Genomic DNA, 25,850 nt, shown 5'->3' on the forward strand with positions numbered 1-25,850 from the left:
TCCACCCAAACGCTTGGAATGTGAAAAAGCACTAAGATGTAAGCAGATAATGCTGACTTGGGGGAATACAGCACAGTTTTTCATCATGTCCTGCTTGCAGTGTTTTTGCAGTAGTCCTTAAAAAAAGTAGATCGCTGTTGTCCCCAACCACCAGGCCATGGCAGTTTCCGGTCAGGGGGCAGGGCCAAAACTTGAAGGAAGAATGATTGTAGGAGCTATTTATTGGTGTGTTCCTAGGTTTTTGATATCTGTTGATTTATTTTTTGTTGTTGTTGTTTTGTTTGGATTCCTTGATGGTATTTTCTTGTTGGTTATTTATTTATTTTGTTTGTCTATCATATTTTGTTGGGGTTAATTGGTGGTTGATTTGTGGGTTTGTTTCATTGGATGGCACCCTGGGCACCTGCAATATATTTGGGTGGGCGGTGCTCAGGGGACCAGCATGCACCGGGGTGGGCCTATGGTTTTGTACCAGAGCAAGAGAGGCAATAGGAAAAGGCCCTTGTTCCTTTTTTATTCGTTTGCTTGCTTGGTAATAAAAGGAAAGAAGAAACGGAACAGGATTGTTTGGACTGACTCTTTTGCCTGCGTGAAACAAACCCATGGTGCATCAGTGGCCGTTTGATTATAGGTTACGTTTATTGTTTTGGAGAAGGACAAATAGCCACTACACAAAGTACAAAACCTGCCCTTGGATAAAGGAAAGAACCCATCAATAATGGACTCGTTGGACTCTTTTGGACCTTGGATGAACGAAGCTCACGAATTGTTTTATTCATCTCCCATCTGAAATCGTGTTAGCTTCAAACTACGCCTGGCCCACACCAGCGACACACTCAGCTTGGCCATCAGAAACTGGTATGTGTTACTGCAAAAGCTGTATTGGAAAACGGTGATAACTCGGAGTTAAGTCGGCTATTAAGCGCTAATTTACGCAGAAGTGCTGGCGTATTTCATTCATTAAATCTACAACTCCAGTGCGCATCTATGCTTGCAAGAGTGGCTGTGCTGCCAGTGAGGATTATATTTGGCCTTTTACCCCCTCGCCTTCTGAATTAAATCGAATGGTTGACTGACTATATGATTAAAGATGTCAGATGTTAATACAGGGTCTCAGAACGATGTTGAAATACCAGCAACAAAAAGGAATATTAAATGGACATCGAAAGGATTGAGTTTTTACATAAAAACGTGTCAAGACAAAAGGAGTGTCAAATGTAGACAAGCCAAAGGGTATATGGAAAAAATCCGTGATTTGATGGAATCAAACGAAAACGTGAAAACAGTTAATTCTGAACTTTGTAAGTTTATTGGTTGTTATCAAGACGCCCATGACGTGCATGAATCGTTCATGGATTTACCTTTACCAGAAGATGAAGCTGCAAAGCAAACGGGTTATTTTCAAGCAAAAATGACAATGTACTGTGATTTTACCGACAAGGTAAAGGCATGGTTAATTGAAGCCGGAAATCCATATGTGCAGCCGAATAAAGAATGTCCTGATCAGGATGTTGCAGATCTGGAGGAAATAAATCCTGAAGACAGTGCTTCTAACATATCACGTGCAAAATCAAAGTCTTCCAAGCATTCACAGGTATCACGCATTTCTTCTACAACATCTGCACGCATAAAAGCTGAAGCGGATAAAGCGGCACTAATGGAGCGTGTTGCCGCGCTGAAAAGGAAACATCTAATTGAAGCTCAGGAGGAACAGTTAAGGAAGCAAAAGGAGCAGCTGGAACTCGAAACAGAATTGGCAGCAACAAGTGCAAAACTTCATGTATTGGAAATCAACTCATCTCAATGTGGTTCAAATCGATCCGATGGCATGAACTCTTATTTTGAAAGGAACTGTCAAAGCACAAGTAAACTCAACCCAGATGCCGACACATTCCTGCCGAATAAAAAGGATGCAAAGGACAACGTTTTGATGCCTTATTCTATATCTCAACCACGGGTTGTTGGTTCCAAACAAAGGTCACATACCCAAATGAATGAAATGTTAATTAATGCTGAGGTTCCAACTCAAGCTGCACAAAGAAGGAATGAAACTCAAACTCATCCAACTGACATTACCACCATAATGCAAAGACAAAATGACATCACTTCCCTCCTGGTGCAGCAGAATCTATCCTCGGCCCTTCCATCTAGAAATATCCCAGTGTTTGATGGAGACCCTTTTCAATACAGGTCTTTCATTAGAGCCTTTGAAAATAGAGTGGAGGAGAAGACGGCTAATTGGAACGATCGTTTGCACTTCCTTGAACAATACACCAGGGGGCAGCCAAGAGACCTAGTGCAAAGTTGTCAGCACTTACCTGCGGAGCAAGGATATTGCAGAGCCAAAAATCTTCTCGCCGAACATTTTGGAAATGAGCATAGAATTGCCACTGCTTATATGGAAAAAATTCTCAACTGGACACCTGTTAAAAGTGAGGATGTTAAAGCACTACAGTCATTCTCCCTTTTTCTTAGAGGATGCTCAAATCTGACAGAACAGTTTATGTATATGAAAGAGCTGGACTTACCATCTAACATGAGGAGCATCATTCTTAAACTGCCATACAAATTACGGGAAAAATGGAGGAATGTTGCTTGTGATTTGCTGGAGCGACGTGGTCAAAGAGCGGTATTCACTGATCTTGTCACCTTCATTGAAAGACAAGTCAAAATAGCCTCGGATCCACTTTTTGGCAACATTCAAGACTCGCAACGTACCAACTTCAAGGCTTCCAATAGTAATCACACAAACCAAAGGAAAAAGCAAAGCAGTTTTGCCACTAATGTCACTGAAGTACAAGATGGAGGTACATCTCAACATACAATAACTCAAGCCAAAGTACCTTTCGTGCAAAATTGTCTGTTTTGCTCTCAAAGCAGTCATTCCTTGGACAAGTGCTCACAGTTTGAAGTGAAAGTACACCGGGATAAAATTACCTTTCTAAAGGAAAAGGGCATTTGTTTTGGTTGCCTGAAGCTAGGCCACACAAGCAAAGACTGTAGGAGTCGTTTGGATTGCAATGTGTGTCACCAAAAGCACCCGGGAGTCCTTCACATACACCGACAGGATACAGGCACATCCTCACCACAAAGGCCAAGTACTGTGAACCCTTCAAGTGTTTCTGCAAAGCTGTCTCAGACCTGTGGCCATATTGGGGCCGGTTGTGAAGATGACTCTGTCTTTTCTATTGTTGCAGTCAAGGTCAAGAGTCAGAAAAATAATCAAACTGTGCAAACATATGCCTTTTTGGATCCAGGAAGCTCAGGTACATTCTGCACAGATACTCTGGCAAGGAAATTGAACTTAAGAGGTAAAAAGGCAAGTATTCTGCTAAGAACAATGGGCCAAAGGAAAATAGTAAATGCTCAGATTTTGTCAGGACTTGAAGTGTCTGGTATGGATGGGAATGACTTCATTGAGTTACCTGATGTTCTAACCCAAAGGACTATGCCTGTGTCTGCAGTAAATATCCCACGACAGGAGGATGTGGATCAATGGTCTTATCTGAAAGGTGTTAAGCTCCATGACATCGATGCCGACGTCGAATTACTTATCGGTACAGATGCCCCAAAGGTAATGGAGCCTTGGGAGCTGATAAACAGCCAGGATGAAGGGCCCTATGCAGTAAGGACCAGGATTGGTTGGGCCATTAATGGTCCACTGCGCGGTGGATCTGACGGTAGGAGTAAGAGTGTCTGTCCTACTGTAACAACAAATCGAATCTCTGTTGATCATCTGCAAGAAATGCTGGTTAAGCAATACAATCATGACTTTAATGAGAAATCATCAGAGGAGAAGATTGAAATGTCCAGAGAAGACATCAAGTTCATGGATCTTATGAACAATACCGCAAACTTAATAGAAGACCACTATTGCATCGACTTACCTTTCAGACAGGAAAATCCCATGATGCCAAACAATCGCTGTGTTGCAGAACAGCGCCTCCAGAGCCTGAAAAGAAAGTTCAATAAAAATGGACATTTTAAGGAGGAATATGTCGCATTCCTGAATGACATGATCAATAAAGGATATGCAGAAAGGGTACCTGATGACCAAATGAGACAAAGTGATGGAACGCTTTGGTACATCCCCCATCACGGTGTCCACCATTCAAGAAAAGGTAAACTGAGAGTTGTGTTTGACTGTGGAGCTGTGTATAAAGGAACATCTTTGAACAGCCAGCTCTTGCAGGGTCCTGATCTTACCAGCTCTCTCATTGGAGTCCTCCTCCGATTTCGGCAAGAACCTGTGGCAGTAATGGCAGACATCCAAGCCATGTTTCATCAAGTTCGTGTCTCAGTCAAGCATGTTGACTTTCTCCGCTTCCTCTGGTGGCCTCAGGGAGATACTGCACAGTCTCCAGTAGAACATCGAATGAAAGTACATCTGTTTGGGGCTGTATCATCACCAAGTTGCGCAAATTATGCTTTGCGGAGAACAGCAGATGATAATGCACAACATTTCTCTTCTGATGTAGTGAACACAGTCAAATGCAACTTTTATGTGGATGATTGTTTGAAATCCATGGCATCGGAAGAAGAGGCAGTGCAAATGGTAAAGGATTTGACTGCGCTTTGTCAGAAAGGAGGATTCAATCTTTCCAAGTGGATCAGCAACAGCCGCAAAGTGCTAATGTCAATTGCAGAGGACAGCAGAGCAAAGGAGATCATGGACTTGGACTTGGATACAGACCAACTTCCAGTAGAGCGAGCACTGGGACTACAGTGGTGCATTGAATCTGACAAATTCAAATTCAGGACGTCTGCAAAAGAACAGCCACAGACCAGAAGAGGTATTCTGTCAGTGGTCAGCTCATTGTATGACCCTTTGGGATTTTTAGCTCCATTCATTTTACCAGCCAAGTTGCTTCTCCAGGAACTATGTCGGAGGAACCTGGGCTGGGATGAAGCCATAATGGAGTTCTCCCGTAAGAAATGGTCCAACTGGCTTGAAGATCTTCAAAAGGTAGCAGAGTTTGAGGTGGATCGCTGTTTCAAGCCCAGAGAATTTGGAGACCACGTCGTTGCACAGCTTCATCACTTTTCCGATGCAAGTGAGGTTGGATATGGAACAGCATCCTACTTGAGACTACAAACTAATGGTAAAGTTTATGTTTCATTTCTCTTGGGAAAAGGTAGAGTTGCTCCACTCAAGCAGATGACAATTCCTCGCTTGGAACTCGTAGCTGCAGTTCTTGCTGTTAGGGTTGCTAAGCTGCTGCAAAAGGAGTTGCAGCTTCAACTGAAGGAATCCGTTTTTTGGACTGACAGCACGACAGTCCTTAAATACATACGGAATGAAACCAGCCGATTCCACACCTTTGTGGCAAACAGAGCAGCTTACATCCGAGAAGCAACTGATGTGGATCAGTGGAGGTATGTGAGCTCTAAAGAGAATCCAGCAGATGAAGCCTCTAGAGGAATGAGAGCTGAGGATTTCCTAAAAAACAGGAGGTGGATAATTGGACCAGAGTTTCTCTGGAGGCCAAAAGAGGAATGGCCTAAATTGGAGGTGGATCTTGATGGAGTTCCTGTAGATGATCCAGAGGTTAAAAGGAACCTGATGGTGAATGCTGTTATCAAGATCCAGGAAAATGCCACAACCAGCTTAATCAGTTACTTTTCCAGTTGGACGAAGCTAAAAACTGCAGTTGCTTGGTTTTTAAAGATCAAGATGATTCTCAAGATTCTGTGCAGGAAGAGGATGGAATTTTCTGCTGTTCCATGTCAAAGGGTTGAAGGAAGAATGCAGAGTTTCAAGGTCACACTCAAAGGACAGAGTTTGACGCCCGAGGATTATGACAAAGCAGAGAAAGCAATTGTGCAATATGAACAAAGAGAGAGGTTCAAGGTTGAAATTGCCTCACTGAAGAACGGGTTTAAAACAGTTTCTAAAGAGAGCTCATTGTACAAATTGGACCCAATAATGGATGATGGGATGCTCAGAGTGGGCGGCCGGTTGAATAAAGCAGCACTGCCAGCAGAGTCCAAACATCCACTTATCTTGTCCAAAGACCTGCATGTATCCACTCTTATTCTCCGGCACATACACCATCAGTTGGGACATGCCGGAAGAAATCACATGCTATCCAGATTGAGGCAGAAGTACTGGATTACTAATGCAAACTCTGCTGCCAGAAAAATCATATCGGACTGTGTTGTATGCAGACGTGACAGAGGAAAGCTTCTTGAACAGAAGATGGCAGACTTGCCTGAGGAGAGAGTGTTGCCTGACAAAGCTCCTTTTACGGACGTTGGGGTGGACTATTTTGGCCCAATTGAAGTAAAAAAAGGCAGAAGTCTTTTGAAAAGATATGGAGTGCTTTTCACATGTTTGACCAGCCGTGCTGTTCACTTGGAAGTAGCATATGCACTGGATACAAATTCTTGTATCAATGCAGTTCGCAGGTTCATCTGCAGACGAGGACCTGTCCTAACTCTCAGGTCTGATAATGGCACAAACTTTGTTGGAGCTAACCGGGAGCTGAAGGAGAGTTTGGATGCTGTGAACCATGTCAGAATTCAAAAGGTTCTGGTCCAGGATGGCATAGAATGGAGGTTTAATACCCCCTCCGCTTCTCATCAAGGGGGTATTTGGGAACGCTTGATCCGTTCAGTAAAAAGGGTTTTCACCTCAGTTTTGCAACAGCAAAGCCTGGATGATGAAGGGCTCCAAACAATTTTTTGTGAGGTTGAGGCAATATTAAATAGCAGACCCATCACAAAGGTTTCCGACGACCCGGATGACCTTGAAGCACTCACTCCCAATCACATCCTGACGTTGAAAGGCAAACCTATCATGCCACCAGGACTATTTGACTCAAATGATCTGTACCTCAGAAAAAGGTGGAAACAAGTACAGTATATGGCGGAACTCTTCTGGAAAAGGTGGCTTTCTGAATACTTACCTTTGATGCAGGAGAGACAAAAGTGGACAAGGCCAAGAAGGAGTCTCACCACCGGAGACATCGTCCTTGTGGCAGATGCTGCGGCTCCAAGAGGATCATGGATGATGGGGAAAGTTTTGGATGTCAAATCGGATGCTAAGGGACTGGTGCGCTCTGTGCGTCTTCAAACAAAGACCAGCATCCTGGAGAGGCCAGTGACGAAGCTCTGCCTGCTATTGGAAGCAGCAGTTTAGCATCATTGACACTGACTCACTGACTCTCTCTCTTTCTATGGCTCTGTCTCTCTCTCTCTCTCTCTCTCTCTCTCTCTCTCTCTCTCTCTCTCTCTCTCTCTCTCTCTCTCTCTCTCTCTCTCTCTCTCTCTCTCTCTCTCTCTCTCTCTCTCTCTCTCTCTCTCTCTCTCCTCTCTCTCTCTCTCTCTCTCTCTCTCTCTCTCTCTCTCTCTCTCTCTCTCTCTCTCTCTCTCTCTCTCTCTCTCTCTCTCTCTCTCTCTCTCTCTCTCTCTCTCTCTCTCTCTCTCTCTCTCTCTCTCTCTTGTCTTGCAGGTACTTCAAAAGGAAGAGACTGATTTATGGTGTATTCCATAATTGTAGTTCAGCTAAAGGAATAGCTCCTTTTTTGGGACGTAGAAGTAATTGTGGGTTCATACACAATTAGGGGCCGGAATGTAGGAGCTATTTATTGGTGTGTTCCTAGGTTTTTGATATCTGTTGATTTATTTTTTGTTGTTGTTGTTTTGTTTGGATTCCTTGATGGTATTTTCTTGTTGGTTATTTATTTATTTTGTTTGTCTATCATATTTTGTTGGGGTTAATTGGTGGTTGATTTGTGGGTTTGTTTCATTGGATGGCACCCTGGGCACCTGCAATATATTTGGGTGGGCGGTGCTCAGGGGACCAGCATGCACCGGGGTGGGCCTATGGTTTTGTACCAGAGCAAGAGAGGCAATAGGAAAAGGCCCTTGTTCCTTTTTTATTCGTTTGCTTGCTTGGTAATAAAAGGAAAGAAGAAACGGAACAGGATTGTTTGGACTGACTCTTTTGCCTGCGTGAAACAAACCCATGGTGCATCAGTGGCCGTTTGATTATAGGTTACGTTTATTGTTTTGGAGAAGGACAAATAGCCACTACAATGATTACTACAAAGTTTTGTTAGATATTTGTAAATAACTATATCAAATTGTTCGTCAATGCGTCTCAATTTTGGAAATAAAAAGTATTATTGTATAGGGAAATAATATAGTGTTAGAAATCCCGTAGTTATTGCATGTTTATGTTATTTTGCACAGCATTTATTCCCGGTGGTCCTCGAACCCACGGTGTAGCACAACATTATGTACCAGTAGTAATGTAATACATTTTCACCCCAACAATAAGGATAAGCGGCATTGAAAATGGATGGGTATATAACAATGCTGTACAATAATTGCCATATTTTGTCATAAATTTACAAGGATAAAAGTTGTAATATTACCTTTGCTCAAGGCCAAATGTCACATCAGCTCCCCTTTTCATAGTTGTCTCAGGCAGTGCCTGTTATGACGGAGTATTCAAATAATGTGAGATTTTGGAAAATTATGAGGAATACTTGTGATATTCTGAGAATAAAGTTGTACATTTATAAGATTAAAGTCATGAATTGACAAGAACAACCCTGTAATCTTTATGTCACAGGCATTGTCTGAGACAGCTATGAAAAGGGGGTACTCACGTGAGGCGGGGGTGAGGAAGGCCCCTTGACATTTATGGTAATATTACGACTTTATTGTTGTAAATGTACCATTTTAGTCTTGTAATATTCAAAAAATTTTCCCCTAAATATATTCTTGTAACATGACTTGTTTCTCCAAAATTCACGACGTTATTCTCGTAAATGAACGACTGTTTTTCTCATAAATTTAATTAAAAAAATAAATTTCTCGTAATTTCATGACTTTTACCACCCTTTTTTCGTCGTAAATTTACGACCTTGTCATAAATCTATAAATGTTTTTTTTCAATGTGGTCCTAATACGCTGTCATATTAATTATGACTACAATGTGGCCATTCAGTGAAGATAAAATGTGAATGTATGACAGGGTCCTGTATTGACATTATACTGGTACAATAAAGTTATGAAGACAATTTAGCTGGGTATATCCTCTTAGCGGCTGTTTGAAATGGTCTTAAAAGTGGTGGTGAACAGTTTTTCTATAATTTGTACGTTAGTTCGTTAGTAATTACTTGCACCTGCGACTGGCTAAGTCTACGTTAGCCATGAGCTAATCCTTGAATGCGTCAGGAGCAAATTAGATCCCTCCCTCGGCATCCATGACAAAATACAGGTAAATCATTCATGGCTGAAAAATGTAAATTAATTTAAAAAAAAGCTTACCAATTGGTTTTGTTGTGGTCGTTGGTGATAAAGTATGACGTTTGTTGACCCGGTCTCCGTCATTCAGTTGTCTTCTGGTGCAGACCTGCACAATCAAATTGTTATTTTTTTTGACGTCGCCATTTTGAAAACAAAGCTATTATTCCACTCAGAACTGTTGCAACTCGAATATCGCTAGGTGGCGCTGATGGATAAGGATGTCACTTTCACATTCAGCAGAAATTTGAAGTAATGCTAACAAATGTTCTGTTATTTTATGAAGAAGATGATAAAATATGTGTTATGTATTATGTGGTGTGAGGTTACAGCACTAGTTAATGAAGGGGATTGGGCTGCGGAGACCGGAGAAGGAAGGCCGGCTTGAAGCTTCACTCCCCCCTTTCTTTCCTGTGCACATCTGTTGCTGAGGAGATGGAGGTCTTGATTGCAGACTTCATTGCTTCACAGCATGGCGAGCTGCATCGCTGGAGCTTACTGCTGAGACTTTGAAAGAAGATATCTTCTAAACCGGAGATGATCTCTTAACGTTACTGTTTTTGTTTTGTTTTGTTTTTTTACTCCAAGGGATGTCCCAGCGTTGGAGCAGGCAGGTCCTGCTTGGTGTGGAAGTGGGCATTGTGGTGGTGGTGCCGCTGCTGCTGGTGCTTGGTGCTGCAGGACAGAGCCAGGGTGATAGGGAAGCTGGGTCGTCTTGCTATGGAGGATTTGACCTTTACTTTGTGTTGGACAAGTGAGTGCAATTTGTTTTGTACTTGATCAAGGAATTGAGATGTCCTCCAAGGATATTTCAAAAACACTTACTGTTTTTTCTACACTATTGAAAAGTGTATATGTAAGGGCTGTCAACTGGTGCAGCTGTGCGGGAGTACTATGGGAAACCTCACTACCTGACACCTTAAGGGTTGGGCTGGACATCTTGTTGATAGCTGAGGCTTTCAGCTCCATGCCTACCGCTGTCGACGCTCTTATTTGGTAGACTGTGGGTTGGGTCCGGGGACAAAGCAGGTTACAGTACATATAGAATATGATAGTTGCATATATGCTTACACTCTTTACCTTCAGGACCAATTTGGTCCTGCTGACTTCCATAATAGACACATATTTTGACGGCTTAAAATGTGTAAAAATGATTTGGACTTTTATGAGCGGGAGTGTTTTGGGACCCAAGACTAATTAATTTATTTATCATAAACTAGAAACTCTTGTAAGATGTTTAAAAAAAAGCATATGTGCATATTTTGTATGCATAAATATCTCCTTTGTACAAATGAACACCTCCTCTCAAATCCATGCCTCACTCTGAATAAACAGTAGTATCGTCCACTGAGTAATAAACTGCCGTCATGCAAGTCAATAAACAACTGCAATCGGTAGCACAATCGTTGTGATAAAAGTAAAAAAAAAAAGAAGTCAAACTGCAGCCACGCGTCACTAAAAGGACAGCTGCAGCCCACATCTCCTCCCAAGCGTCAAGAACCCTTTCTCCATGAGAGCCAGCTGTTCCAAAGAGCGTTTTTGGCCGCCTCAGCACTATGGGACTCACATCACAGGATGATAAATGAAAACATCATGAGGGAGGAGAGAGAGAGAGAGAGAAACGGAGCAGTGCAGCAAGAAGAATGCTTCTTTTGATTTGATTGTTTATATTTTTGTCAAATTACCATTACCATATTGACTATCGTTATCTTGAAGTTAGGGTTATGATTAGGGCATGGTAACTCCTCTGTTTGAGGCACTTTTGTCTTTTTTGAGTAGGCCTTCCTGTCAATGTGTGATTGACAGAAAGAAAAGCTCTGACTTGCTTGGGGGAGAAGTGGTTTGGAGCTACATACTTTTACAATTACTTGCTGACTTTTTTTCCAGGCAAAAACACTGTCTTATATTTGGGTCAATGTGGTATATAAAGTATATTTTAAATAATAATTAATGTATTTGGTGTCGGTGCTGCCATCTTTGATCAGTTCTCTTCACGGACAAAAACTTCTGGGCTGATTTCCATGACATTTATTGGAGGGGTGGGCCAAAGTATTACATTCTTGAGTGGACTGGAAATTCTATGCAGATCCAAGATTTTTATCTACTGTCATTGACATTGTTAAATTGGTTTTCGGGCGATGTGACGTGAAGTAAACATCTGACAGCATACAAAAATGAACCTTACGTATGAGCGAAACGGAGAAAGCATGAATGTTACACCCAACAATAATCCAGCGACTACTTGCCAACAAAGCATGGCATAGGAGACTTACTCATTTCAGATGCAATGCAGGTGTGCTTAGTTGCTCCGCCCACCACAGGAAGGAGGAACTAGAAGCAGAATACAAACCAGTAGAAAGAAAAAGTTGACTTAGTACAATAAAATACCAACACAATAACATGACAATCCCTGCAATATTACATCCATAGCTTTAGTATTTTTCTTTTGTAAGATTGCATCCATAAGAATTGTAATACACACCATTGGACTACCAATTGATCCACAGATCTGATGTACTATAAAATAGTATTCATAAAAATAGTATTTTTCAATGGACATGAATGAATAAATGTATATGAAAAATGTCTGCTTGTTGATGTGTTCCCAGATCTGGCAGTGTGCAACATTACTGGAATGAAATTTATTATTTTGTGGACCATCTGGCTCAGAAGTTTATCAGGTATTTGTTGTGAAAGATTCAAGAAAGAAAACAAGAAAAAAAACAAACATAAATTAACAGTCTCTTTTCTCACTGTCAAGTCCACAACTGAGGATGTCCTTCATCGTCTTTTCAACACAAGGACGGACAGTCATGGCGCTAACAGAAGACAGGTGCATGCATTAACACATAACACACACTCTCCTCAGTCTTTTATGGTTGTTTTTAGTCCTTTTTATCATAATATTTTTTTTGGTTCTTTGTCCATCCAGAGAGCAAATACGAGCCGGGTTGGCGGAGCTCCGAATGGTCCAACCGGGTGGAGACACCTACATGCACCTTGGCTTTGAAAGAGTGAGAACTGTTTGAGAGCTGAGATGTTAGTATTAAACTTGCCTTATCCAATTCCTTGAACGTCTGTTCTCAGGCCAGTCAACAAATTTACTACGCGACAGGTGATGGTGAGTCGAAGATTTTTTTCCTCCACTTTTAATGATATGCTTTTGCTGTGGAGTTCCTGTGTCCATCCATTGTAAATCAGCACCAGTAGTGTGTGTATTTGTGGTTGTAGTTTGCAGAAGTGTAGATAATGAACGCTGACAACGCTGACAACTGCAACCATACAAATGATCTATGTTAAATTAGTAGCAAGATTACCGGTGTAACGCAAGAGTCAAAGACGTATTTGTATAAAGAAGTTTCTATTTGTGTTAAGTAGCACATTTTCAATGTGTCTGTGTTCCAGGCTACCGGACAGCCAGCGTCATCATAGCCTTAACAGACGGCGAACTGAGAGAAAATCAATTTGATCTGGCTCAAAGAGAGGCAAGAGAACTACACTCAACAAAAATATAAACACACCACTTTGGTTTTTGTTCCCATATTTCATGAAGTCAAAGATTTAAAAATGCTATGTACACAAAAGGCCAATTTCTCTCAAATATCCCTCACTAATCTGTCTAAATCGTACCTTTCCGATATAATACATCTACCTCATATTCGTGACATGTCAAGATGATTAGACCGCATGAAGATTGCACGCGAAAAACATTTCCGGCATATTTTCATCATTTCTGCATGCTCTCTGTTGTCATTTTCACAACCAGAGTTCATCTCTCAAACGGTCTTGTGTTCCTTTTAACCAAACCAAACATATCAAATGTGAACACACTCTTGAACTTGGTGGTTGATGGGTGTGTTCCATCACTAAATGAACCCTCCCCCCCACCTACCCACCAAGCAGCTGCATTTTTTTTGTGATTTAACCTTTAACGTTAACCCCTTTTGATGTTTTCTTGTGCTTATTTAAACAAACCAGGCTAGCAGAGCGCGACAGTTGGGTGCCACTGTGTACTGTGTGGGAGTGAAAGACTTCAATGAAACCCAGGTGAATCAAGCGAACAACAGCAATAGCGTACAAATGAATGCTATGTGCCACAGATAATCAAAATGGCGCAAAATGTTTCTGCAGCTGTCAACCATTGCCGACAGTCAGGACCATGTCTTCCCCGTGACGGATGGATTTCACACCCTGCAAGGGGTCATTGACTCGGTATGTGAGTGAAGTTCTCACACACAAAAGCATTTCGCTTCAACGCTAATTAGCCAAACCGCTTGTGTGTTGAAAAGTGGGAAAAGTGTTGTGGGAAAAGTTTTAAAACGTGACTACTTTCCACAATGGCATTGAAAACTTGGTGGCCATTCCCGTCAGATCCGGTAAAACAGACTTACTATCCGCTGAAAATGACCACACACAGCCGTTGTTGTCCCGTGAGTCACAAGATAATTGTGTCTTGCCTACATGGTGGAAGCGTCATGGTCTGGGGCAGACAGTGGGACAATTGATGGGAAAACCCAAATTCCATCAGAAACTAAGCTGCATGACAGGTTTACAACATGACAGGGAGCCCAAACAAACCTCCAAGTGCCTTGGTGAGGAAGCTGAAGGTGATGGAGTCGCCAAGTGCGTCTCCTACAGACCTGAGCCCCATTGACCACCTGTGGGTCATCCTGAGGTGAAAAGAAGAAATGTGCACCAGCTATTTAGTGGCTTTTAATGGCTGGGAATTAACTTATTTGTTGGGTACAATAAATCTATAGTATAGTCCCATGACGTGGCTGTACCTCAGGGGTCTCAAACTCAATTTACTCGGGGGCCACTGGAGCTCGGGTCTGGGTGAGACTGGGCCGCATCAGGTTTTCCCCAAAAACCCCCCGCATTTATTAAAAACAAAAAAAAAAACAACAACTTTGCTTTAGTTCCGATTTTCTACAAGAAAAGCTCTGATAAAACATTCCACTGTTCTCAAATATCTTACTTTTTATTTTTCTACACAAAATAAGATGAAAAATAAATAAACAATTCAAGAATAAAGAAAATCAATCAAATCAGTCATAAATAAATATAAAATAATAATAAAACGGCAAATAATAAAAACTTAAGAAACCACATATAGTTGGTGGGTAGACAAATTATTTTTTTCAGATTAAAATGAACAAAGCATTATTAGAGCCCTGTAGACATGACAAAACACGACTATAGTCACATTTATACTCATTTTGTTTACAACATATTGCGCAACTGCAGGGTCTTGAGACACATGCTAACTCGCAAACTAGAGAGCTAGCGACCTAAACGGTAGCCTTCAAGTTATTTCCTTTAAACTTAAATAGCCAAAAACTTACCACTTCCACACGGATAGGGAGGATAACTATTAACAGTTATTTAACCTTTAACATGAACATTAATCAAACGTAATAATTTTTTCTGGGTACATGATACCATACAGCATCCATATCAAACTTGCGCGGGCCGCACTAATATTAAACTTTCATATCAAGGCGGGGGCCTCAAACTAGTGTCCTGAGGGCCAAATGCCGCGTGTTTGAGACCCCTGCTGTACCTCAAAACAAGGGAGACAGGACTAGCCATACATGGCCAAACATTTATTGGCATGTCTGTGTCGGCCTCAGGTGGAAGGACTTCACCTTTCAATGCAAGTCCTGTACTAACTTGCATCGAGACAAAGTATAGGATTTACATGATTCAGTTTGGACGGACACTTTGAAACGGATTAATAACCAGTTAAAGGTCATGGTACCACTAAAATATCAGCAGTGTATTTATACAGTATTTAACAGAGACTATACATTTAATGGAATGGATTTTTAAATCTGTTTTATGGTTAATGTTATAGATCCTGAAAAGGTCATGCATTGAGATTCTGGCTGTTGAGCCCTCCAGCATCTGTGCAGGAGGTAAGGAGGATTATTTTTAGCCTTTTCGCCATGGTTAGCCTGCGCCACTGCGATGACTGATTCACCAATATTGTTTCTGTCGTCTGGATCGACCCAAAATCCGTTTTCATTGTAAATCTGCCTTGTTTACATGAGGTTGCTTGGAGGGAATTCTTGTTTTTAATAATAATTCTGCCAACTAACCAACAGAAGGACTGATTATTTCAATAACTTCAATGCTACCTCAGAATCTTTCCAGGTGGTAATCAGGGGAAATGGTTTCTTCCACGCCCGTGATGTGCAGAAAGTCCTCTGCAGCTTCCGCATCAACGACACAGTGACTTTCAGTAAGTACCTGTTCCAACAGATCATATTATTTATTTATTTATTTTTTTTAAATGGGGCTCAGTGCAGCGAGTTCATACATAAAAGCACAAAAATGATTCGTCTTGGAGCTGCCAACTGTTCCTGTATTCGGGGGGAAAAGCCCCTCCAATTAAGATGCCTTCAAGTGGATTGTATATAAACGCAAAGCCCTCTGCTGTGTATGCAGTGCCGAGCCAGAACCGAGCCAAACCAGCATATTTGGCGGTAAAAGTGGTCGGTTGGAGCGAATTAAGTAGCTGAAGAGCCAGATAGATTTCCCAGGAGTTTGGCGAGACGTTTGTCAAGTCTGTGCGCTCGCTGCCTGCGGTATTTATTAGGCAGACACGCGATTTGTTTTTGAAACACAGTTTTATAGAGCAAATAAAAACGATGATTTAGCTGATTTATTGCTGTGGCAGTCAACAAAGACACAAGGAGGAAGGAAGAGCGGAGTGTATGATGTAGTAAGGGTGCCTTCACACTTGTTTGTTCTGCAAGTATGCTTTGTTTGGGCGAGTGTGAATGAATGCCAGAATTTGAACCGTCGTGTGCACCAAACATAGTTCGGTTCAGCTCAGCTCACTTTTAGCTCAAATGTGAACATTACACAGAGCAGAGTTAAAATGACCTCATTCAGAAATGATACATTTGTAAGAGAATAGGCGTTTGAAGTATTGTCTTGCTGCTCTGCATTCTCCTTGTTTCTTTCAAAGTATGTTTTACAAGCTTTTGGTGAAATCTGGCAAATATACTGTTGCAGAATGTAAAAAAAAACCACAGCAGATTGAGTTTTGGTTACAAATATTAGAGTTTTGTTACAAAAGCTGGCCGAGAAAATATGCATACAGTATGTTCTTTAGTACGCTATCAAAAATACCACTTTAAAAAAAACTCTAATTTGAATGCAGTAAAAGTGTGTATATAACAACATGTATCTCTGATATTAGAGCCAAAAACATCAACCTGTCCATTGTTTACATTTAGACCAGTCTGGTGGGTAATGGGTGAGGAAAAAGTGCTCTGTTGTCCCCTCTCACCCTGCTTAGGATCAGCTGGTATAACACTCAAGCCTTCTCAGATGTCTGAAGGGGGGGAGGGGGGGATGTGGATCCCATCGAGAAGGAGCGGCGTCTTTGCACACATTTGACACCCTGCTCCTGGACCCAGTGTAAACAAACCACAGCCCTGCTCGTTGGCCTCCTTTCTCACTTGCAAAAGGGGAAGTGCAGGAATTTAGTGACAAAGACAAAAAAAATCTCTTGATGCTTTCATTGCTTCAAAAATGCAGCACTTTGTAAAAATTCTCATTTTGTTGAATGCGGTATTTCATTTTTTGTCTTTGGCAATTTAAACATATTCCTGTGTTTAAATATGACATGTAATAAACAAACAAACAAATAAACCATAGCATACACATGCTGACCTACTGTATTTGGCTTTAATTATCATTGCACAGTGAAAAGGCCTTTGGTGGTGAGAGACACCTACCTTCTGTGCCCAGCTCCCATATTGGAAAAAGAAGGAATGTAAGTAAAATGCATTATTCCAATGAGCGTAAAACTACAGCAGCACCGCCAAACAGGAAAATGTAATCAATGTCATTCACGCGTGCTTGCTGTTTTCTGCAGGGCTGCCACACTCCACGTCAGCATGAACAATGGCCTGAGTTTCATATCCAGCTCTGTCACCATTACTGCTGTCACTTGTGTGAGTATCATGCTAAGAGCCAGAAGAAAACTCAAGTCTCACTCTCCTGCTGTGCGTTGACATCACCGTTACATTATATGCCTCCCGGTGACGCCAAGTTCACTTTATCTCCCACCGATCTTAAAATCCTGGATGATTTGAAAACCATCTGCCACACATACACCTTCTAGTATACGTTTCTGCATTTCATCAGCATCCCGCACTTGGAAACATCATGGAAAGTACTATTTTAAACCTCATTTTAGTGTGCACAGTCAAAATGCATAATAAAATGAAATTAGACGCCCTAAAAAAAAAAAAAAAAAAATGTTCACTCAAACCAGACAAGCCACAGGTCAGTTGCCACCTCCACTGCCAAATCGGATGGAGAAATATTTTAGTCATCAATTGTCAGACGCCCAAGTCTAATTCCCCGTGTGTGTATCTGCTATCAATTATACACATTACTTTGTGAAAACACTCCTGCTCTTGGTTTGCATTCTCTATTTTTTGCCTTAGGGGTAGGAGGGGGGATTTGATTGTGTCCAGATCGTTCTCCATGGATATACGACATAGGAAAAGGCTGTTTTAAGGAACATGATGAAAAAATGCAATGTGTATCTTAAAATGAAGTGCAGTAATCCCTCGTTTATCACAGAAAATTGGTTCCAGACTCGACTGTTACAAGTGAACTTCTGCAAAAAAGGATTTGTTATATACATATATACGTATATATATAAACTGAATATTTTCGAGTAGAGAAAACCTGTTTACAACTTTCTAAATAATTTTAGAGCCCTCTATACACGGACTAACACCCCTATAGTCACCTATACACTCGTGTTACCCAATATAGTAGACTTAAGAGTAAATAAGCCATGTAATACATAAATACGTGTTCTCGCGTGTGTTACTATAAATGTGTTCCCTAAGGAAACTGAGTGGTGGGTTGACAGGAAGTGACGTCGGGGGTTTTACCGTGTTTTAGTTTTAGCTTGGCGTGGGTTACAGCTGCACCTTCTCTAACAGAACAAAGACCGACATTTTCCTTTACATTTTCTCATGCACTCCACATTATATACGAGTAGTATGACCGGTTTGCAATCCCTGCTATAATTAAGAGCATTTCCGGTAGACTAAATCCGACTAAGTTACAAGGGTGTGTTTTTCTGACCAGTCTGACGGGACCTTTGTGGCCATCGCTCTGCTTATCCTGCTGCTCCTGCTCATCATTGTTCTCCTGTGGTGGTTCTGGCCTCTCTGTTGCACTGTGGTAAGACAATGCACAGTAATACCAATTAGGTACGCCTGCACAACCCAGCAAGAGCTTTATGTAAAAAAGATCTGTGTTAAACACCATCATACTTAAAGAGAGTGCCTTGTAACGTTAAAACAAAACAAACATAACGTCCTTTCAGGATCTCTAATTTAAAACCTGTGTCATTGCCAAGCAGGTCATTCATGAGCCGCCTCCACCGCCATCAGAGGACGACTTCTCTGTGAGTGATTATCATCATTTCATAGACACCCATCCCCTCAGTACGCCTCTATTATTCATACCCATGCACTGTTTACTGAATAGGCTCTTCCCCATTGTTATGGAAGTTGGTTAGTAGTTATTAGCAGAGTGATCCTGAATGCCAAACAAGGCTACTAAAAACTAAACGTAACATTGTGTTTGACATTTCTATGCTGCAATTGTAAAACCCTTGGACTTTCATTCTTGTCAAGGATGACGAGGATGACTTTCACAAGAAGAGATGGCCCACAGTGGATGCCTCGTACTACGGAGGTCGGGGTGTTGGAGGCATCAAAAGAATGGAGGTAAGTGGAAAGGGCATTCCCAAGGCAAAACATATGGAGGATATGTACATTTATTTTAAGATGCGTGGAGAAGGCTTTTTTTTTTTTTTTCAAAACTTGTCCTCTGGGAAGTGGTGGGCTCAGCTAACTGTGGGCGGGTTTGAGCCAGTGTCAGAGTGCCTGTTCTTTCAAAAGTGGAGCAAGTGAGGGAAATAATAGAATTTTGTCACATTTGATGCTCATAAATAGGCTGCGGAGACACATTCTACTTTTGGGGCATCATTGAAAAGTCCATTTTGAATAATGTCTTCCACTTCCGCTATGCTTCATGTGGACACTAGGGGGCATACTGACATGGCATCTGTGGGTTGCTATGACAGTTCATTTCTTCCTTTGGCCGTGCTTTATGACCACATCTGTCAGCATTTACATGCACTTTGCAGCGAATGTGAGACTGTGCTTCATAATAACAGGCGACAGCAGACTTTCGCTTAAACACTGCGAGCTGAACCACACAAATGAGAGGTCAAGAGGGGCCACACATCTGTCCAGGATAATGAAACGTCAAGGAGACGACACGAGTTAAAAAGCACATCTCAGGAGGCTTCTCTCCTGTAAACAGACACTGATGGAAAATACGCATTTGTTTGAAGGCTTCATGACTTATTTGCGTAATGGACTGCTCAAGGTCAATTTGACATCACCCCTTTTTTTGCCGAATCGTTTGTTTTTTGGTAGCTTTTGAGGAAAAATGTGGTTGTTTCCTTGCAGGTCCGCTGGGGTGACAAAGGCTCTACTGAGGAAGGAGCCAAGTTGGAAAAAGCTAAGAACGCTCGAGTTGTGATGCCTGAAGAGGAACCAGAGCTGCCTCCTCCATCACGGCCGCACTACTTTGTGCGAAAACCCACACACCCTCACAAGTGGTACTCTCCCATCAAGGTGCTCGCATTTATATGACATATATTCAACTCTACACCATTACAAACCACAACCACAGTACAGTATATAACCTGCTATTAGGTTATCTTCCAAGACCACCCACAAAATGGCGAAAACGTAATTGAAACACCCATAAAAATGTCACATTTGACACATGGCTTGTCATGGCTCACACATTAAATACATTCTTATTTATAAAATGTCTAGGTACTCACCACTAATGAATGATAGTGGAAGATGATTCTGCATCTGACGGCACATCCTTATGTCGTTAAAAGGGAGAGATGTCTCCTGGGATTTAAAAAGAACAAGCAAATGGCCCCCGGCCCACACTTTGGACACTCTTATTGAGTCCTGCTCTAAAGCACCTAAAAGCCTACTGTTAAACCTACCATATTTAATACATTCATTCATTCATTCATTTTCTACCGCTTTATCCTCACGAGGGTCGTGGGGGGTGCTGGAGCCTATCCCAGCTGTCTTCGGGCGAGAGGCGGGGTACACCCTGGACTGGTGGCCAGCCCATCACAGTGCACATATAGACAAACAACCATTCACACTCACATTCATACCTATGGACAATTTGGAGTGGCCAATTAACCTAGCATGTTTTTGGAATGTGGGAGGAAACCGGTGTACCCGGAGAAAACCCACGCATGCACAGGGAGAACATGCAAACTCCGAGATGGCCAAGGGTGGAATTGAATCCTGGTCTCCTAGCTGTGAGGTCTGTGCGCTAACCACTCAACCGCCATGCCGCCCATATTTAATACAGTACTGTAATAATTGAAAACTACTTAGGATGCCTATTGACCTACAGCCAGTATTGGTGTCACATTTTGCCAGGAAATGGTTAAGTAATGTGTGTTTTTTAATGAATCAGTCAGCTGGTAACGAGAAGCAGACGTCGACTGAGCTTATTCCTAAATGCGGAATCTTTTCAGCAGGTGTTACTCCTCACAAGAATAACATTCTTTCCACCAATCAAAACTTGCCATGGCGGGACATGGCAGTCACACACACACACAGAATGTCGAACACAGCCATTTAATTGAATTATGCGTGTCTCATGTACTTACAGGGCAAACTGGACGCTCTGTGGGTTTTCCTGAGACGAGGCTATGACAGGGTGTCAGTTATGCGACCTCATCCTGGAGACAAGGTGAGACGTTAAATATTCATTCATTGATTTTCTACCGCTTTTTCCTCACTAGGGTCGCGGGGGTGCTGGAGCCTATCCCAGCTGTCTTGGGGCGAGAGACGGGGTACACCCTGGGCTGGTCGCCAGCCAATCACAGGGCACATATAGACAACCATTCACACTCACACTCACATTCATACCTATGGACAATTTGGAGTGGCCAATTAACCTAGCATGTTTTTGGAATGGGGGAAGAAACCGGAGTACCCGGAGAGAAAACCCACGCATGCACAGGGAGAACATGCAGACGTTATATATAAATATAAGAGAATAAAATAAGATGGACAGTGGCAACAATGTTTTTTTTTAATTTTATTTATCCATATAGTCCACAATCTGATGAAGTAACTGCACTCACAGTTGTCAGTTAGGGTAGTTAACTATTACCTAACGAGTATCGGCCAATATTCAAGGCTGCGATATTGGAATGGGATTGGACTCTATAGCCCAAATTGTGTTTAACTTCAGAGGTTCAACTGTATAAGACACGTTTGCAGACAAGGGGGAACAACAAAAGCTTCTTCATAATAATGTTCCCCAGGAGACAGTGCTCTTCTGCAGAAGTCATTAAAAAAAAAAAAAAAAAAGTGCTTCCTCCAGCTTCCAGAGTCAGCATGGCGGGTTGGGTAGGAATGTTCCTTTCTTCCATGACACTCATTTACTCACGCAAGGCATTTTTATGTGGCTTTCCATCTGTTGAAAGCTGCCAGTGGCTGGAGATACCACGGCAGACGGCTAGCTGCTTCTTGTCTCATTATTGATTCTTCAAAAAAAAAAAAAACACAGACCTGTGACTAAAAGTACGATTTTCATTCCAGGGCAAGTGCATCAACTTCACCCGGACCAAGTCCTACCCGGCTGCTCGCTATCCCATCTACAAGCATCCCTCCTCGCCCATCTACACATTGCCCCACGGTGGCAAACACCCCCCATCAGACGACGTTTTCACCTTGCCCCCCTCGCCCACCTCCACTCTCCCACCCTTGCCCCATTCGCCTCCCCCGCCCCTCAACAACGCCCGGTCCCTCTCTGCGCTCTCCTTGCCCACCGTCTCCCTGCCGCCCCCGCCTCAGGGTCCGCCGCCCTGTAGAGCCCCGCCTCCATCCCGCCCACCGCCACGCCCCAATCAGGACGACCACTGGTGCTGAAGAACTCCTGAATAGCTAAGTTTTCTACTTTCTCTTAAAAGTAGCGGCTGATGTGCAATGAACTGCTTTTTTGTCCTAGAGAACCGTTTTCTTCATCCCTTTGTCGTGTCAAGCTAGCATAACATCCCAGTCCAAAGAAAAACAGATCATATCGTTTGCTTTGAGATGTCTAATCACAATAATGGTGGAAATGATCCGTTCCAGTGTCATAACTGGCACCTTCACACCTCCCGATACAGTTATGCAAATGTTAAGTAGCATTTAAAAAAAGTTAACTACCATAATAAGATTATGTCAATATGATAACAGTCTCATTTATCTAATGTTCCAACGCTTAGTGTAAAAAGAAGCTCACCACTAATGCCTTGTAAACACAACAAAATGTGCATATAAAGGCTAGCATGTCTAGTCGCCAACTTTTGAGGCACAAATTATTTATAAATTGTTGAGTTGTGATATTTCAAATAAAAAAATGGCTGGCTAATGACTAAAAATTTTAATCAATTAATTTTTCACTTAATCATGATTAATCACCATTTGCAACTGTGTGAAATATGCCCAGTTGTACTGTAATTTATAAACAAAAAGATACATGTATTTGTGTGTACCAACAGCTCGAAATGAAGTGAAAATTTAACTAGGCTAACTAAGCTAAGCTAAAAGATAGCACACTTGCCTCTGTAATAGTAGTATCATCTAGTATCAACAAACGTTAGTTTGTTAATGTTAATAGCAACATTTCAATCACGCTACTGTATAACTGAGTGATGAAGCGATGCGTTCAAAGACACCAAGTCATTCAAGTTAAATTCACATTTTGAGTGTATTATCTGGGATTTCCGAGCATACTTACATACATCAAATTGCACTTCTGCAGTAAGAGTTTTAGGTTAGTGAGTGATAAGAATAACCACTTATTGTTTTTCTTGGTCTTTCTGTTTATTTAGACCACACATAAGCGCATAATTACGACATTATTGTGATTTTCGGAGTGTAGATGAATGCATCTCGCGGTCAAATAAGGAATAAAGTTAGAAAAGAGTTAGACTTTGGTGCGAATGGCTAGCAAAGTTCTCCCAAACTCCACTTCAGTGTTTTGGTGTTATAAATGTAACGCTATTATTAGGATTAATCATAATAGTCAAAATTGGAGGCTGGCCATTCAACCAGATGAACCCTGCTGTGATTAGGAAACCGGCGAGGCATCAGCAGCACATAAATCTCCCCAGCTGTCAGCAAGGAAAAAAAACCCAAAACACTGTCACCTCATTTGCAGTGCGTGAGGCTGACGTCAAAAGATTTTTGAGGTTTGTCAGGACTGGAAAATCATGCCGAAGTTCATGCGGCGGCTGGAATTCATGCAGGGTTTGCAGGCCCTTGATTGATTTGTTAAGTAAGAGTTAGTTTTCCTACCTGCTGGCTCGCATCTGTTTTGCGGACTTTGATGGATGATTTGTGGATAATTTAAATAAAATACATGAGTTTGACCGTTCCAAGTGTAGTGTAGCAGTAAAGAGGCATTAAAAGGAAAAAAAATGCCTTGAAGATTGTTTGTTTGAAAGTCAATGTTGCCCAACAAATGAGGCCCGTTTTCTAACCAATGCATGAGCAAAGTTTGGGTTATCAACTGTGGACATTCCTGTTCTTCTGATTTTGGAAAGATGTGGTGCAACACCCTGGAAAAGTCTAAATTCCACAATGGCATCTCAAAGGAAAACAAACGGTAAAAATAGACAGACGGGAGAAAAGCATAAATGTGACCTTTGACTGTCATTTTTTGGGTCAATGTTTTTGCTCCAGAAAGCTTATTTTCTTCAAACTCTCCTCTCATGTTTAGTGTGTTGATATGAAGAGTTGTTCTATCCGTCAATATGTTTTTATTTGAGGTGGGGCGTTTACTTTTCAAGCGACTGACGATTAATTGGGCAGTCTTCGTCACTATTTCAGGAACCATTGTTATGCTACCCAATGCGGTGCAGCCTTGGTGAAAATATCTTTTCCATATGCTTCCATTAGTTTTTTTTATTCCTTTTGGAAAAGCTTTCAGAGACAGTCTGACATACGGTGCAGTCCCGTGGGAGTGTTAGCTCATGTAAGGCGTTTCTCTGGGAAGGAACGGAAGGAAACTGACCACAATAAAAGTCAAGTCCAACGTCTATGCCATAGAGATGCAAATAAAACATTCCAAGTGTGCCAATGCCATTGAAGTTTACTTTTCCGCTGTCATTACCTTTAATCATATGAGTGATGCAACCATGCCATGTGCACATGGCATCTGTAAAGCTGACATTTACACTGGTGTTTGGTGCTTGTTTCTTCCTGAAATGGAGCACGAAGCAGTTTCTGTGTTCGTTTATTGGGTCATCAGCTTGACACGATAAGTGCTCGTGAAAAAGCGGCAGTAACTTAAGCTGTATTTTCTGTGTGTCTTTTTCCATTTTATCTCTTAACAGGCTAAGCCCTCTTTGTTCTCACTGTCGCCCCCAGAGGACAACCGCGGTATTACCAGACAAAAGCAACTGCATTTCAACATTAAAATTGCTACAAGCGATCTAATGGAGGTGAATTTATGCTAAACTATCTGCACAAAACATCCACATCTTAGCTTTTGTGTTATCAATAAAATGTATTTTATTTTAAAAATATGGTAAGGGCGAATAAGAAAACAGGCGGAATAAAAATGGATCGCACTTTGGACACGGCTGGTTTATAAAATAATCACTTAACCGAGGTAGTGAGCGTCATTTTCTTCATTAATACTGCAGTAAAACTGTCAAAAAGGTGAGTAACACTACAAAAAAAAACAACAAAATTTCTGTTCTGCTTAATGAGAATTAAGCACAAAATTTGCATCTCTATTCTACTCAAAGTTCCCCCACATGGAGTGCATATAATGTGCTATTTGAACGCATGGAAACATAAAATAGTAACATTTTTTATAGAAATGTCTGCTATACTGACCTCAATAATTAAGGTCTGTGTTGGGAGCATCTCGGCTGAAAAGGTGCGGCACTAAACGGGTCATCCAGACTCCGTCCTCCTATGGTCCATGAATGCAGCGGCCCCACCGCCACTGAGCCCACGGCAGCTTGCTGACCTACCCGGGATACAACACGGTGTACCGCCACCGGCTGCTGGTGCAGCGATGTCCCCTGGACCGGCGGGAAGCATCGACCGGCCTGCACGCACTCCCTTCTTTTTCCAAAGGGAGCCTGGAGGAAAACGTCAGGAGATTCAGGTGAACAGATGGGACTGCTGGACGCCATCTTTTTTGGTTGTGTTTTGAAAGGTGCCAGCTGGAAGACGTCAAGCAGAGGAGGGCTGTCGGGGGCTGACAGCTGTGAGTCTATGGCGTTTGCTTCTAGGCTGGTGGGGGGTCCGCTGCACTCATCGCTTGATGGAGCCTGACCGGTCTTCTGCTGCTTCCTTTGAGTCGGCGTCTCCACGACGACCTGCACAGAAGCCCCAGTCCCATGGTCCTCCTGTGTGTTACTGCACAGCACCCCCTGCTGGTCTGCATGTGGAAATATAAAGAGGCAGGTGAGTTTCATT

At 42.0% G+C, this 25,850-nt stretch overlaps 3 protein-coding genes across 6 annotated transcripts in view; 2 read left to right on the top strand and 1 right to left on the bottom strand.

Annotated features, from left to right (window-relative positions):
* The window catches only part of LOC131103172 (AP2-associated protein kinase 1-like), a 48,344-nt gene that overhangs the window by 2,075 nt on the left and 20,419 nt on the right, over nucleotides 1-25,850 (bottom strand). Inside the window, exons 20-23 of one of the 2 annotated variants that reach the window (XR_009119568.1) lie at nucleotides 25,260-25,812; nucleotides 18,382-18,475; nucleotides 11,532-11,589; nucleotides 9,283-9,367 (exon numbers count right to left, since the gene is read on the bottom strand). Coding sequence is in view for 1 of the 2 variants with exons in the window: in XM_058049214.1 (XP_057905197.1) it covers nucleotides 25,268-25,812 (545 nt within the window). In the remaining variant the exon portion in view is untranslated. Of the gene's footprint in view, nucleotides 1-9,282; nucleotides 9,368-11,531; nucleotides 11,590-18,381; nucleotides 18,476-22,854; nucleotides 25,813-25,850 lie in introns of those variants that run through there. The other variant, XM_058049214.1, reaches the window with a different exon arrangement.
* On the top strand, nucleotides 2,253-7,122 carry LOC131103165 (uncharacterized). The gene is made up of 2 exons (XM_058049200.1): nucleotides 2,253-6,846; nucleotides 6,920-7,122. Exons 1-2 carry the CDS (start codon nucleotides 2,399-2,401, stop codon nucleotides 7,011-7,013), a joined length of 4,542 nt encoding a protein of 1,513 aa, XP_057905183.1. The 5' UTR covers nucleotides 2,253-2,398; the 3' UTR covers nucleotides 7,014-7,122.
* On the top strand, nucleotides 8,591-24,853 carry LOC131103195 (anthrax toxin receptor 1-like). 3 transcript variants are annotated; one of them, XM_058049270.1, is made up of 19 exons: nucleotides 8,591-8,655; nucleotides 9,847-10,012; nucleotides 11,868-11,939; nucleotides 12,020-12,091; nucleotides 12,191-12,272; nucleotides 12,346-12,379; nucleotides 12,664-12,743; nucleotides 13,237-13,305; nucleotides 13,390-13,470; nucleotides 15,116-15,176; nucleotides 15,404-15,502; nucleotides 16,978-17,047; nucleotides 17,150-17,228; nucleotides 18,385-18,480; nucleotides 18,659-18,706; nucleotides 18,939-19,031; nucleotides 19,782-19,949; nucleotides 21,031-21,111; nucleotides 21,969-24,853. In XM_058049270.1, the coding sequence occupies exons 2-19, from the start codon at nucleotides 9,849-9,851 to the stop codon at nucleotides 22,296-22,298; spliced, it is 1,779 nt and encodes a 592-aa protein (XP_057905253.1). In that variant the 5' UTR covers nucleotides 8,591-8,655; nucleotides 9,847-9,848; the 3' UTR covers nucleotides 22,299-24,853. The 3 variants fall into 3 exon arrangements, with proteins under 3 accessions (XP_057905253.1, XP_057905244.1, XP_057905261.1); XM_058049261.1 differs by lacking the exon at nucleotides 8,591-8,655 and adding an exon at nucleotides 8,944-9,232; XM_058049278.1 differs by lacking the exon at nucleotides 8,591-8,655 and adding an exon at nucleotides 8,946-9,232 and having other exon boundaries at nucleotides 18,662-18,706.

The sequence above is a fragment of the Doryrhamphus excisus genome, chromosome 2, assembly GCF_030265055.1.
Source record: "Doryrhamphus excisus isolate RoL2022-K1 chromosome 2, RoL_Dexc_1.0, whole genome shotgun sequence".
NCBI lineage: Eukaryota > Metazoa > Chordata > Actinopteri > Syngnathiformes > Syngnathidae > Doryrhamphus > Doryrhamphus excisus.